The sequence below is a fragment of the Aspergillus clavatus genome, genomic scaffold, assembly GCF_000002715.2.
Source record: "Aspergillus clavatus NRRL 1 1099423829804 genomic scaffold, whole genome shotgun sequence".
NCBI lineage: Eukaryota > Fungi > Ascomycota > Eurotiomycetes > Eurotiales > Aspergillaceae > Aspergillus > Aspergillus clavatus.
This window is the reverse complement of record NW_001517095.1, coordinates 1,145,484-1,157,854: the sequence shown is the minus strand read 5'-3', so window position 1 is coordinate 1,157,854 and position 12,371 is coordinate 1,145,484. Positions and strand designations below refer to the sequence as shown.

The 12,371-nt window shown below is 51.3% G+C and overlaps 8 protein-coding genes and 1 non-coding gene across 9 annotated transcripts, besides 1 other annotated feature; 6 read left to right on the top strand and 3 right to left on the bottom strand.

The window, feature by feature from the left end:
- Positions 1 to 160: 160 nt before the first annotated feature.
- On the top strand, positions 161 to 1,162 carry ACLA_099250 (NAD(P)-dependent alcohol dehydrogenase; the record flags this gene model as incomplete). The annotated part of the gene is made up of 1 exon (XM_001270405.1): positions 161 to 1,162. One exon carries the CDS (start codon positions 161 to 163, stop codon positions 1,160 to 1,162), a length of 1,002 nt encoding a protein of 333 aa, XP_001270406.1.
- Positions 1,163 to 1,337: 175 nt separating this feature from the next.
- Positions 1,338 to 1,411, top strand: ACLA_099240. The gene has a single exon. It is a non-coding gene; the product is annotated as a tRNA-Val (tRNA).
- Positions 1,412 to 1,975: 564 nt separating this feature from the next.
- ACLA_099230 (glycosyltransferase family 31 protein) lies at positions 1,976 to 3,333 on the top strand (the record flags this gene model as incomplete). The annotated part of the gene is made up of 2 exons (XM_001270404.1): positions 1,976 to 2,968; positions 3,013 to 3,333. The coding sequence occupies 2 exons, from the start codon at positions 1,976 to 1,978 to the stop codon at positions 3,331 to 3,333; spliced, it is 1,314 nt and encodes a 437-aa protein (XP_001270405.1).
- Positions 3,334 to 4,115: 782 nt separating this feature from the next.
- ACLA_099220 (uncharacterized protein) lies at positions 4,116 to 4,937 on the bottom strand (the record flags this gene model as incomplete). The annotated part of the gene is made up of 3 exons (XM_001270403.1): positions 4,116 to 4,276; positions 4,326 to 4,667; positions 4,721 to 4,937. The coding sequence occupies 3 exons, from the start codon at positions 4,935 to 4,937 to the stop codon at positions 4,116 to 4,118; spliced, it is 720 nt and encodes a 239-aa protein (XP_001270404.1).
- A 534-nt stretch (positions 4,938 to 5,471) lies between these two features.
- ACLA_099210 (uncharacterized protein) lies at positions 5,472 to 5,678 on the top strand (the record flags this gene model as incomplete). The annotated part of the gene is made up of 1 exon (XM_001270402.1): positions 5,472 to 5,678. The coding sequence occupies one exon, from the start codon at positions 5,472 to 5,474 to the stop codon at positions 5,676 to 5,678; it is 207 nt and encodes a 68-aa protein (XP_001270403.1).
- Positions 5,679 to 6,062: 384 nt separating this feature from the next.
- On the top strand, positions 6,063 to 6,815 carry ACLA_099200 (glutathione S-transferase family protein; the record flags this gene model as incomplete). The annotated part of the gene is made up of 3 exons (XM_001270401.1): positions 6,063 to 6,267; positions 6,325 to 6,428; positions 6,477 to 6,815. 3 exons carry the CDS (start codon positions 6,063 to 6,065, stop codon positions 6,813 to 6,815), a joined length of 648 nt encoding a protein of 215 aa, XP_001270402.1.
- A 71-nt stretch (positions 6,816 to 6,886) lies between these two features.
- ACLA_099190 (alpha-keto acid decarboxylase family protein) lies at positions 6,887 to 8,658 on the bottom strand (the record flags this gene model as incomplete). Its single annotated transcript, XM_001270400.1, has 2 exons — positions 6,887 to 8,412; positions 8,460 to 8,658. 2 exons carry the CDS (start codon positions 8,656 to 8,658, stop codon positions 6,887 to 6,889), a joined length of 1,725 nt encoding a protein of 574 aa, XP_001270401.1.
- A 688-nt stretch (positions 8,659 to 9,346) lies between these two features.
- ACLA_099180 (sterol desaturase family protein) lies at positions 9,347 to 10,207 on the bottom strand (the record flags this gene model as incomplete). The annotated part of the gene is made up of 1 exon (XM_001270399.1): positions 9,347 to 10,207. The coding sequence occupies one exon, from the start codon at positions 10,205 to 10,207 to the stop codon at positions 9,347 to 9,349; it is 861 nt and encodes a 286-aa protein (XP_001270400.1).
- A 329-nt stretch (positions 10,208 to 10,536) lies between these two features.
- Positions 10,537 to 10,563: a microsatellite.
- Positions 10,564 to 11,750: 1,187 nt separating this feature from the next.
- ACLA_099170 (uncharacterized protein) lies at positions 11,751 to 12,341 on the top strand (the record flags this gene model as incomplete). The annotated part of the gene is made up of 1 exon (XM_001270398.1): positions 11,751 to 12,341. The coding sequence occupies one exon, from the start codon at positions 11,751 to 11,753 to the stop codon at positions 12,339 to 12,341; it is 591 nt and encodes a 196-aa protein (XP_001270399.1).
- Between the last annotated feature and the right edge of the window lie 30 nt (positions 12,342 to 12,371).

The window sequence follows — 12,371 nt, the reverse complement described above, 5'->3', positions numbered from 1 at the left end:
TGCCTACATCATCGGCTTCCGGGTCCACCGATGCGATGCGAAGCGCGATCATAGTAGAAACTTAGTGATTCATTAGCAATGCCCGTCGCAGTAGTATAAAGTAGATCTTCGTCTCTCAAGGTACCCATACAAGGATACATTAAAATAAACAGTAATCAACATGGGCTACGATTTCACCGTATACCGAGGCTCCAAGGATGGGTCGATCAAGAAGGCCACCACGCATCGCGATGATCTCCAAGGCGATTCAGTCCTTGTGCGCGTCACACACTCGGGTGTCTGCTATACTGATGTCCACTATATGACATCCGACATGGCACTGGGCCACGAAGGCGCCGGCGTGGTGGAAGCAACGGGCCCCGACGTCATATACCTCAAAAAGGGCGACCGGGTCGGCTGGGGGTATGAACACGATTGCTGCGGACACTGCAAGCAATGCCTGACCAGTCAGGAGACCTTCTGTCCCGAGCGCAAATTCTACGGGCTCGCCGATTTCGATCAGGGCTCTTTCGCGACGCAGGCGGTCTGGCGCGAAGCCTTCCTGTTCCAGATCCCCGACGGGCTCAACAACGAGGACGCAGCACCGCTCATGTGCGGCGGGTCAACTGTGTGGAACGCTATGGTTGTTGGAAACGTCAAACCCACGTCGCGCGTGGGAATCGTCGGCATCGGTGGACTGGGCCACCTAGCGATCCAGTTCGCAGCCAAGATGGGATGTGAGGTCGTCGTGTTCTCTGGCACCGAGAGCAAGAAGGATGAGGCCATGAAACTGGGAGCAAGGGAGTTCTACGCGACCAAGGGAGCCAAAGAGCTCAAGATCGGCAAGCCGCTGGACAACTTGATTGTCACCATGAGCACACAGCCGGACTGGAAGCTCTATTTGGATGTCCTAGCACCCAGCGCAGTCATCTCCCCACTAACGGTGGACAATGAGGACTTGAAGTTCCCATACATGCCACTCCTAGCCAACGGATTGCGAATTCAAGGATCCGTCGTTGCACCGCGACAGTCTCATCGCGACATGCTCGAGTTTGCGGCGCTACATAATATCAAGCCCATCATCATGACGTATCCACTCAATGAAGAGGGGATTCAGGATTGCTTGAAGACTCTGGAAGAGGGCAAGATGCGATATCGCGGTGTTTTGATTGCGGATAAATAGAGATTGCGATGAGGAGTGAAAGCAGACGATGTATAACATGAGTGTGTGAGTATTTGGATAATAAGAGTAATGATGTGTGTGTGCTGTTTGAAATTTGATCCTTATTCATAGCCAAGACTAGGAACTTGGTTCTGTAGCATTATGTAGCATTAGTCGCTGCCAAGCATTCAACAATGGCCGGTTGGTGTAGTTGGTTATCACGTATCGTTAACACCGATAAGGTCGCCGGATCGAGCCCGGCACTGGTCATCTTGTTTTTCTTTTCTTCTTTTTTTTTTTCTTCCCTTGCGCATCTATGTCCTTGGGCATTAAAATGTCCATACTTGAGGAGACCCCTTCAATTACTGTTCGACGTCCTGTTCTCACCATGGCGTCATACTCCGCCTTGCTTTCCAGCCTGTTGCTGGCGCTGCCACTGGTGATCTTCACTGCTATTGATAGCAGTTCTTCTGGCCCCCTCCACTGATCGTGCGGCATTAGCGCCAATGACAATGCAATTTTCCCGACGTAGCCTGTTAGGAGGGTCAGGTTGGCGGGTTAGCGCTGGGAAAATGGGGCTGGCCACTCCTCCATTGGTTTAAGAATTAGCCATCCAAGCTTCTATGGCTGGGTGGCACGCGTCCTGTGGGACGATGATCAGGACGACAAGGAGTCCAACGACATGAAAGGAGACGCCCATGATCCCATCACCCCCCCCCTCGAAGACTAAGCAGTTGTCTTTAAAAAACGGTCTTGTCTCGGTCCTGGTGGGATCATCGATGGAAATGTCAGTTAGTAAGTAGATGCTAGATAGCTATAGTACTAGCATTCTCAATGACGCTCCTCCACCCCCAGAGTCGGCCCCCTTCGCGACGGATATATATCTTGTCCCCCCTCCTTGGGTTTCTCTTTGTCTACCTCTTTTTCTATATCGAAACACCACTGCATGTCTCCTCAACAATCGCCACTACCTCGTCACAGGAACCGCCTTGTCCCCCACTTCCAGGGATCGAGGATGTCCTAGTAGTCCTAAAGACAGGCGTTACAGAAGCACTGGACAAAGTGCCGGTACATTTCCAGACAACCCTCCGCTGCATCCCCAACGCTGTTTTATTCTCCGATTACGACGAAGTGATTGCCGGAGTCCCCGCGCAGGATGTTTTACGCAGCGTCAATGAATCCATCAAGCGCACCAACCCCGACTTCAATCTCTACAACCGTCTGCGTGCATCAGGGCGCAACGGACTCTCTCAAAACGATGTCAGCCGTGTTCCAAACAGCCCCTTCGGCATGCCCGACAACCCTGGATGGAAGTTGGACAAGTGGAAATTCCTCCCGATGATCGATGAAGCGCTGCAGGTCCGCGACGACGCCAAGTGGTATGTCTTTATGGAGGCAGACACGTACTACATCTGGCCGAATCTGCTGCAATGGTTGGCCCAACTTGACCCCGATAGACCATACTATCTGGGCAACCAGATGCAGATTGCCGATGTCATCTTCGGACATGGCGGGTCTGGGTTCGTTCTGTCGCGAGAAGCCATGCACAGGGCATCAAAACTGCGTGCAAGGGATCTCGACGCGTGGGACCGCTTCACCAGCGAGCAATGGGCGGGCGATTGCGTCTTAGGAAAGCTACTTCATGATGCCGGAGCACCCTTGCTCTGGTCGTGGCCCATGTTGCAGTCGAACACCCCGGCCGAGTTCGATCACTTCGCTGACGGTTACTCCAGAAAGGCGTGGTGTTATCCCCCTGTCGCATATCACCATGTGACAGGAGACGATATCCGTGAGCTGGATAAGTTCGATCAGGGGTTTTTCCAGAAGGTGAGTTTCACAATCCTCTTATCCTTATACACGACTGACCAAAGAAGGAGGAGAACAGTGTCATGTTGCATGGCGATGTGTTTCGCCATCTTGTCCAGCCGCACCTCATCCCCTTACAGGATGACTGGGACAACTTCTCCGAGGAGGAACAAGTAGTCGGCAGCCTGACCGAGTGTAAAGCGCTCTGCATCGGCAAGCCAGACTGTCTGCAGTATTCCTTTTCAACCGACAAGTGTCGCACGTCAAAAGGGGTGAAGCGTGGAATTGGTAGGACAGGAGTGACTTCGGGATGGATCACTGGTCGGATTGATGCTGTTGCACAAGAGCTGGGCTCGTGTGAAACTCCACGGTGGATCACGCTATGAGACTTTGTATATATAGAATAATTGTAAAAGACAGGCTGGCCTGTCTAATTTATGTCCGACGTTACGAACTATCTCACATACGACATATTTCCGACACCAAGGGCTCTTTTCTAAACATATTCAGGCTGCTGATAATGGACATCCTTTGACAAGAATTGATATGTTACACAGTATCATATGAGATTCTCCTAATTCTTTCAACTCCCTGACCAACAACTTCAACTACGATTTTGCACTGACAATTGGATCGCTGGGGACCAAATGGATGACGTGGCAAGATTTCAATGTAGCTAGAAGATCAATAAATACATGACTTGAAGAACAACAAGAATCCAATACACTCCATCAATCCCCATTTCTTCCCTCCGTCGGTAAGAGCCGAGGTTGTTCCTATGGCAGGCACCAGTAAAAAACCCGTTGCTTGTAAAACCTCAATCGAATGTTAAGAGGAAACCAAGCAAAAGGAAAAAGGTATGCCATGCTGACGCCGGTGAGCTTCGATTTGACTGACTGAGTAGATACCAATCAGAATGAGACGGCGTACTGTCGATAATCGTCGGGTATGTCGTGTATGTGCTATATTTGAAACCGATGTTTCAGATATCGATCATCCATGCCAATCACCAAACTGACAGTGGATGTTTTGGAGGTTTTGTCCGAGTTCCGGGGACGGGTGTGCTATTCCGACCAGTGATGTCGTGGAAGAATCGTCGCATGTACGAATACACTTCGTTTGTAGTTTGTTTGACGCTGTCAGACCAGGTGGTTCGGTGCCATGAGACCTATGGATCGTTGGCTTGCTGTTGCTCGAAGATCGGATAGACGTAGCGTACCATGCCGTTGTCGTCGACTTCGATGAAGTAAAATTCCTCTCCGTCAGTCGCAATCCCGTAAACCGCGGTGATTCGTTTGTTTTCATGCTCGCGAGCATTATGAACAGCTCCTGCGGCGGATTAGTCTGTGTCTGCACTATTGAGTGGAGCTCAGCTTACCCATGAGTGAGATGCACTGCCACATAATGCTCAATGGATATGGGTTCACCCAGACGAGGGCGTTGATTTGGGTGCCCAGCTCTTCGGCGTTGCAAATGGCAAAATCCAGAGCGCCATCAAACTCTTGTCGAAGATCCAGAATGGTGCCTTCACAGTGGAAGGCTTGGCGCAGATGAATTCCCACGTAGGCCGAGGATTTACCCATGGACATGTTGGTCTCTTGTTCGTCCAGGAGGCTAGAGACTAGCATCGTCTTGACTATACGTCTAGCGGCCAGTCCGTGGTGGGAGTTGTAGCCCAGAGGGGCGGCTTTGTCCAATTTGGCCAGGGCGTTCGCTGATGCTGGTTGGCGTTCGGGTTGCTGATGGTGGTAGATGCGCACATATTTTGCTTACTGAGGTTTTCGGGAGTCGAATATCTCTCATTTTCTTCCAAGGTCCAAGTTCCTCGAGGGTTAGGATGGCGGTCCAGCTCGAAAAAGCGGTAGATGTCGCAGCGCAGCAGGTCTTCCATAATGGAATCCAGAGTGACCGGCTTAGGTGGCACAGGCGGAATTGGGAGTCTCTTTTCTTTGGCGATAGTCCACTCGGGGGCTTGAGTAACGGTCGGCATGTTGTATGTGGTGCAAGTCAGAAGATGTAGGTTTGATGGATTGATAGTCCAATCTGGGTTGGCCGTGAGGGCATATATTGTTGCGATGCTGCCTGTACACAGAGACCGTGTTGCCTAATAGACTATGTCGTCGTTGGCTATGTCTAACCATGGATCTCCTTGCTGTAGGCAGCATCTCTAAAGGGGCCGCTTCTTCACTTCTATCCATATCGAAGGTACTCTGAGAATCCCTGGGATCTATGATGAAGCGGCTGTCCAATAACGAGAGGAGGGATTTGGTGGTGTGATGTCTCGACGGTGCAGTACACCAGCATAGGAGGACCTTTGACTTTTATATATTGGGTTAAACATCCCTTGTTAGTAACCAGTGCAGATTTCTGTGCGCAAGAGTCATTCGGTGGTTTCTGAAGACTCCATCTCTCTCTGTGATCGTCACCAGGGATTGTCATACATGCACCATTCAGCATCTGAAGAGGAAGTTGGATACCTTCACTCCCAACTTTCTATCGAGATCTTCTGAACACGGAGTTGACCATGACAGTTGCTACTATAGCACAACCTCCCAGTAGCGTCACAAATCAAAGCCTCTCCGCCCCCTGGGGTGCTGCTTGTGACGGCCATGCTGAAACAACTGGGATTGCGCTTACTGATGAGAAGTCTCCCAAGGTCTCTGATGCTGAAAATCTATCATGCCAGGTCGATGCAGAGAAGATGGATTATCTTGGAAACTTTCCAGAGTGAAGAATCGATCCCTCTTCCGTGGTATGCAGATGATTATGATATCCTGCCCTTTGAGAACTAGGGCGATTTGGTCGACTCCCACTGGCGGCTAACAAATGCATGTCATCTAGCTAGATTAACAGCTGTGCACAGAGTACCTAGTGCCTACTGTGTACATACAGACAGAAAATTAATAATCACCAGGGAAACAGACGGAATTAGTTCCGGCGATTGCTAATATCAGTGAGCTGAAATTGTTAATCAATCAGCGCTAAGTCTGACGCCATCTCTGATATAAAACGAACTATATATTGTCGCTCAATAAGCGAGACCTCAGCCTCAAAGCATCGTCCCCTCCACCGTCTATCTTCTTGTTTGCTCTTCGCTCTCAACTCACTATTCACAATGGTCCTCAAAATTAACGGGCACCCCTCTTCGACCTGCACCATGCGTGTCCGCACCGTCCTGGCGGAGAAGGGCCTTGACTATGAACTTCACACTGTCGATTTGATGAAGGGCGAGCAGAAGACCCAGACTTACCTGAATGAGCTCCAGCCCTTTGGAAAAATCCCAGTACTGCAGGACACCGAGAACGGTGTGCAAATCTATGGTCGGTTTCTCGAGCTTCGAAGAACTTGACGTAACGGATGATGCTAAATACTTGCAGAAAGCCGAGCAATTGCTCAGTATATCATCAACAAATACCGCGGACAGGGAACTGAGCTGGCCCCTCCCGAATCCGACCTGAAAGCCTGGGCTCTGTACCAGCAGGTAAGCCAGCACATCTGGTGCACATCGAAGCAGAGTTAACGATAGAAGGCCCTGTCCATCGAGCAATCCTACTTCGATCCTGTGGTTTACGGCATCGCGTACGAGAAGGTCTTTAAATCTCTCAAGGGTCACGGTGAGACGGACGCGGCCCGCGTCCAGGCCCTTCTGTCACAGCTGGATTTGGCGCTGCAGGGTTACGAGCGGGTGCTGTCCAAGCAGAAGTATCTGGCTGGCGACCAGCTTACGTTTGCGGATCTGGCGCATCTGCCATATGGCGTCTTTGTGGAGCAGTTTGGGTTCGCAGAGTTGATCCCGAAGTACCCGCATTTCCAGAAGTGGTGGGAGGAGCTGAAGGCCCGGGAGAGCTGGAAGAAGGTTAATGCTTAAATTATCCGCTGAGGCAGGTGGCATTCATGGAAGGTCTAGTTCTAGTCCTAGTTAACGATAAATGACTTCTTTTACTGCGTCTTCTCCCGCTCAACCTGTTGCTCCAACAACTTCATCAGAACATCGGGTGCGTCGAACCGATCCATAAACACCTCGACCATTCGTAAGCCCTTGCCGTTGACCAAATGCTCGTCCGACAGCACGCGGTCAAAGTCCGCCCAGGTGCGGATCTCCCAGGTCCGAGTCGCATACTCCCCCTCTGTGTCGGCACCAAATAGCTCGGGTGCCTTGAGGTACCGCCACCGCGCGACGTCGTTATAGGCTTGGTTGCGGCCGTGTATGCAGCGCTCAATTGTGTAGCCGTCATTGTTGATCAGGAAGACAATGACGTTGAGTTTCTGGTGGATGATGGTGCTTAACTCTTGGGCAGTCATTTGGAAGCTTCCATCGCCGATGAAAAGGATTGTGCGCGCGGCCAGAAGATCGTGGTACTCGCACCGGGCAATGAGATCCCATTGTGCGTGACTGGCGCCTAGTGTGGCGGGGAGCATGTATCCGATGGACAGCCAGGTGACTGGTTTGAAGAGACGGGTCCGCGGCGGCAGGACGAAGTCGTTCGCACCATATCCTGGTGTGCCAGTTTCCCCGAGGACAATGTCACCTGGACGGAAGAAGGGGGATAATCTTCGCCAGAATCCACCAGTCTGAGTGACGAGATCGGTGGGGGTAACTGCTGGAAGGGACTTGGCCGAAGGATGGACCAGGTCATGTTGGTGACTCGGGATCTTGGATCTATCGAGTCGCTGGATGAGCTGATGGATAAAGTATTTGACTGGCAGGTCACGGAAGATGTCCTTGTTCACTTGCACGGATGTGGGGTTGAGCAGGATGCTGGACTCGTCATTCGGCCGAACCAGGAAGATATAGGTGTTGGTGTTACTGAAGTGTGGTCCGAAAGAGAGGACAAGATCGCACGAGTCCACAAACTCCTTGGAAGCTGGAGTGTAGACACCATAGACATTGGGCAGGGTTTCGTCTACCAGACCCTTGCCAAAGCCCGTTGTGAACGTGGGCCAGCCTGTGGTCTTGATGAACTGGTCCACTTGCGCAAGTGTCCCGAACGCTCGGCTCTCTCCATCGACGAGAATCATAGGCTTCTTTGCACCATAGATTCGGTTCACAACACATGTCAGAGCCGCCTCTTCTACCAGCGGTTGCCGCACGGGGGGCGGGATCTCAATCTTAGAGGTCAAGCCGACACTCGGAACACACACGGAGACCATGTCCACCGGGATGGTGATCCGAACGGGGCGACTGTGCAGCAGACACTGCAACAAAACCCGGTCAATCTCCGCAGGTGCTGTGCGATGGTCACTCAAGGCGACCTGCGCGACTGTCACGTGCTCTTGCATGCGATCAAATCGCTGATATTCACCATCGTTGAAGGTATGATGGATGAGAGAGCGGGTCTCCTGGGAGGCGCGCATCGGTGTTCCCACAATGTGTACTACCGGGGCTCGCTCAGCGTAGGCTCCTGCGATGGCATTGACGGCAGACAGCTCGCCGACGCCGAATGTGGTGACCAAGGCACCGATGCCTGCGACGTCAGTGGTTAGAGGCAAAGGAACTGTGAGTGCAACATACCTTTGATTCGAGAGTAGCCATCCGCGGCATAACCAGCATTCAACTCATTACAGTTCCCCACCCATTTGAGGCCCGAGGGCACGACATGGTCAAGGAGCGTGAGGTTATAGTCGCCCGGGACGCCGAACAAGGAGTCAACACCCAATTGGCGTAAGCGGGTGAACAGATACTGCGCGAGGGGGAGGGTGTTGCCTTCCATGATGAAGATAGATGATCAGGACTAGTACTCTCTGTTCTGTCACTCAAGAACCAGCCCCAGTTGACCAGCTTGCGAGAGATGAAGAGGAGAAGAAGAGAAGACAGAAGACACAAGCAGTACATCGTCTCCAAATAATGCGGGGATCATAGTGCGCTAGACTACTTCGGGGGATCCTCGGTTGACCATTACTCAATCGAAATGGATGCCTCAGGCTGCTGGCCGATGATAAGCGATAAAACGATAGTACGTAGTTCCGTTCTGTATGAAAGTGGGGGGTTCTGATAGGTTGAAGTATAGAATAGACGGAGTAGAATAGTACCTAGATAGGTAGAGATAGATACAGATGTATGGATAGATAGCTGATTAGAGGTATATCTACGCCCACCTGACTTGCTGGAATGACACACTGATCCGATATCCCGATATAGATCTGTAGTCTACCATCGTTCCCTAGCACTAACGACTAACTAGATAGATAGACTGCTCTTGTACGGAGTATAACCGTCGCAAAATCCTTCGCACTAGGCTACTAGCCGCAGATAAAGTGGGGATTCTGATATCACGGGCTATACTGCGGACTATTCTCCGACCTTGGGAGTCATATCTTGCTTTGCCGTGATAGGATGGACGGAATAGGTAATGCATTCCCGGCGAATTGATAATTAATATGATGAAGCCATGATGGCCATTATGTGGCACTCATATGTCTTGCCTGCTGTGCCTGCCACTCCTGCTCAGCCGCCGCTCGTCGAGAGGCCACCAAGTCCCACCGCGTACCCAACAGAGTGTCGCATATGCCAGGACTGCCAAATCCGTCCGAGAAGGAGACATTCGCGCGAGAATGATGCTCCCCGTGAGCACGATTATCCAGCAGACCGTGCAGGACGGGAAATAGTCCCGACATCCAGTCCGCGAACACATCCTTGCCGTGGATTGCCGTGGGGGTCGGGGTGAAAAGCAGTGAACCGTCGTACCCGGAGTGCTCATACACACCACCTATGGCCCCTGACCCTGCGACCAACGAATGAAATAAAACATCTGTGCCCCCGCCGCCCACCAGAGCGAGGGGAACCAGGTATGGCAGCACGATCTCGAGGAAGAAGTCCGCAGGCGCCATGTAACACGCGCTGATCCCGCGGCTGGCTCCCGTGGAATGATGGAGAGAGTGTTGCAGCATGCGCATGAGCCGCAAATTGGGGTTGTGCAACAAATAGCGATGGGCGAGATATTGCACCACGTCGTGTCCGATCGCCATCGCCGGCAGCGCGAGGAGAAAGGACAATGGATGGAGATGCGCCGAGCCCACGAAACAGTATCCTGTCGCTTGTGCGAGCATCATGCTCGGCAGCAGGATGAAACACTGGTTGCAGAGAACCTGCGGGAGCATCTGGCGGTATGATATGCGGTCGATCTCGCGTACTTTGAGATGAGAGATGGCGCCCTTGCGATCGCACCATTCGAAAGCTAGACCGGCGGCATGGAAGAACAGCTGTTGAATTATCCAGGCATACACTGACAAGGGCAGCCAGGCCGGAAGGACCAACTCCATGGCGATGCGAAATATTGTTGTCGTGATTCTGGAACTTGAGGCGATACAGATGTCTATCTATGATAGACGAAGCGGATGTCTGTCCCGCTTTATTCGGGGGTCGTTGATGATAGATGACAGATTCCGGGAGTTCCGTCCGAACACTCGTCAGAAGAACATTGGGAATGCAACCATCAAATGACGAGATGTGTTAGTCAGAATGCGCTCGAATGCACGCAGCGTCAGCGCACTCTGGGAATATTTATTCAAGGCTCTGGTTGACTTTGTATCAACCGCCGTCGGTTTCCTCTGTTGGCTTGACTCTTGACGTCAGTTGTCTCCATTCCAAGTCTCTCTCTCTCTCTCTCTCTCCCTCTATATACTGTTTTCAATCTAGTTGACCGATATCACTTGGTTCGAATGAGCACATTACTCCAACACAGAGCGAAACGTCACTGCCAACTGTCTGCCAATTCTCATCACATCGGGTGGTGTAACGCCAACAGTGTCAGCAATGCATCGAATGATACGAGTCAGAGTCTTACACTGACCAATCATCTGCAGACAATGATTAACACTTACTAGCATTAAGCGACTTCCAGCTTATAATATCCCTAATCATCATCCCTTCTCACAGATCTAGCCGTTATCAATTGACTCGTTCACTTCCTGGGAGCTCCAATGAGAGTGGTGTAGTTCTCGGTGTCCTGGTGTATACGTTTAGTCGAGCATCCGGACGAGAACAGCCAACCATCAATCATTCTGCATAGCTCCAAATGTTTAGATAGCTTGATTGTATAAAGCTCGAAGAGAATAGGTGTCTAAATCTCCAATGAACGCCAATCGCGTCAATGTGTCCACGTGCAGATTCGGATGATACAAATAACGGTTCGAGAAGCGTTTGTCCAGGTGAATAAGAATTTTTCTGACAGTGAGAATCGTATATCTTCTTCCTGAATGGAATTCACCCTGAGTAGAGAAGTGAAAATAGCCAACAGGTGTTCATCCTCACACCCTTGAGTAGCCAGGTATCTAATCCTCTGTGGCTGTCCCTTCCCTTCCCCTGCATCCTTTCCCATACTTCTTATGCGAATAGACGCAGCCTCGGGAACCCCCAAGCAACCGACCGCGGCCAATCGAACGTGGGGAAAAGAGCTCCAAGCGTGCATTAGCGGGGGATTTGTGGAGATAGAATGGGGGAAATCCGAATATTGCTGCTACTCTTTGGGCTATAGATCATCAAAGCCCGGATGAATTGGTTCATGGTGATCCCGAGTACGAAGTAAGCATAGCTGATAGCGAACTCTAATAAATAGCAAGATCCTAGAGCTGGACCGTCATGACGCATTTATTTCCCCTCCTTAGCAATCAACATGGTCACCGTTTCCCCATACCCCGATGTGGTCGTCCCCCAAATCGACCTCTGGAGCTTCCTCTTCTAGCGGGAGAATCGCCCCTTTCCCGACTCCAAGACTGTCCTTGTGGACGCTCCTACAAACAGATCATACACATTTCTAGATGCTCGAAAGCTAGGTCTCAGCTTTGGTCGAAATCTTCAACAGAAATGGAACTGGCAGTAGGGGGATGTCCTAAGCATCATCTCACCCAATGCGCTGGATCTTCCTCCCATCATCTGGGGAGCGCTCTCCATCGGGGCTACTGTCAGCCCTCTCAATCCCAATTTCCCGGCCAAGGACTTGGTGCATTACCTCAAAGACTCACGATCAAAAGACGCAGTATGCGACTGTTCTGGAAGCGGCAGAAGGCTGGTCTGAGCGCCGAAAGGATCATCGTTGTGGACGATGCCAGACAGGATGTATGGCAGACCAACGCATCCTCCATCCCAGACGATGATTTCAACCGTCCTCACATTCCTCCTATTACGAATCCCGAAAAAGAGGTGGCTGTTCTGGTGTACTCCTCCGGCACGGCCAGTCTATCGAAAGGCGTGATGTTGTCGCACTACAACATCGTCGCCAATCTTCTCCAGGCAGAGGCCGTGGATACCAGCGTGCTCACTCATCGCGACACGGCTCTCGCCTTCCTCCCCTTCTTGCACATCATGGGCCTCAGCTTCCTCATCAACTACAGCTTCTACATTGGCACTGGATACTATAGAAATTATATTAGAATACGAATCCTCTTCCACTCATAGTCACTACGATACGTGGGAGACTGTATGATC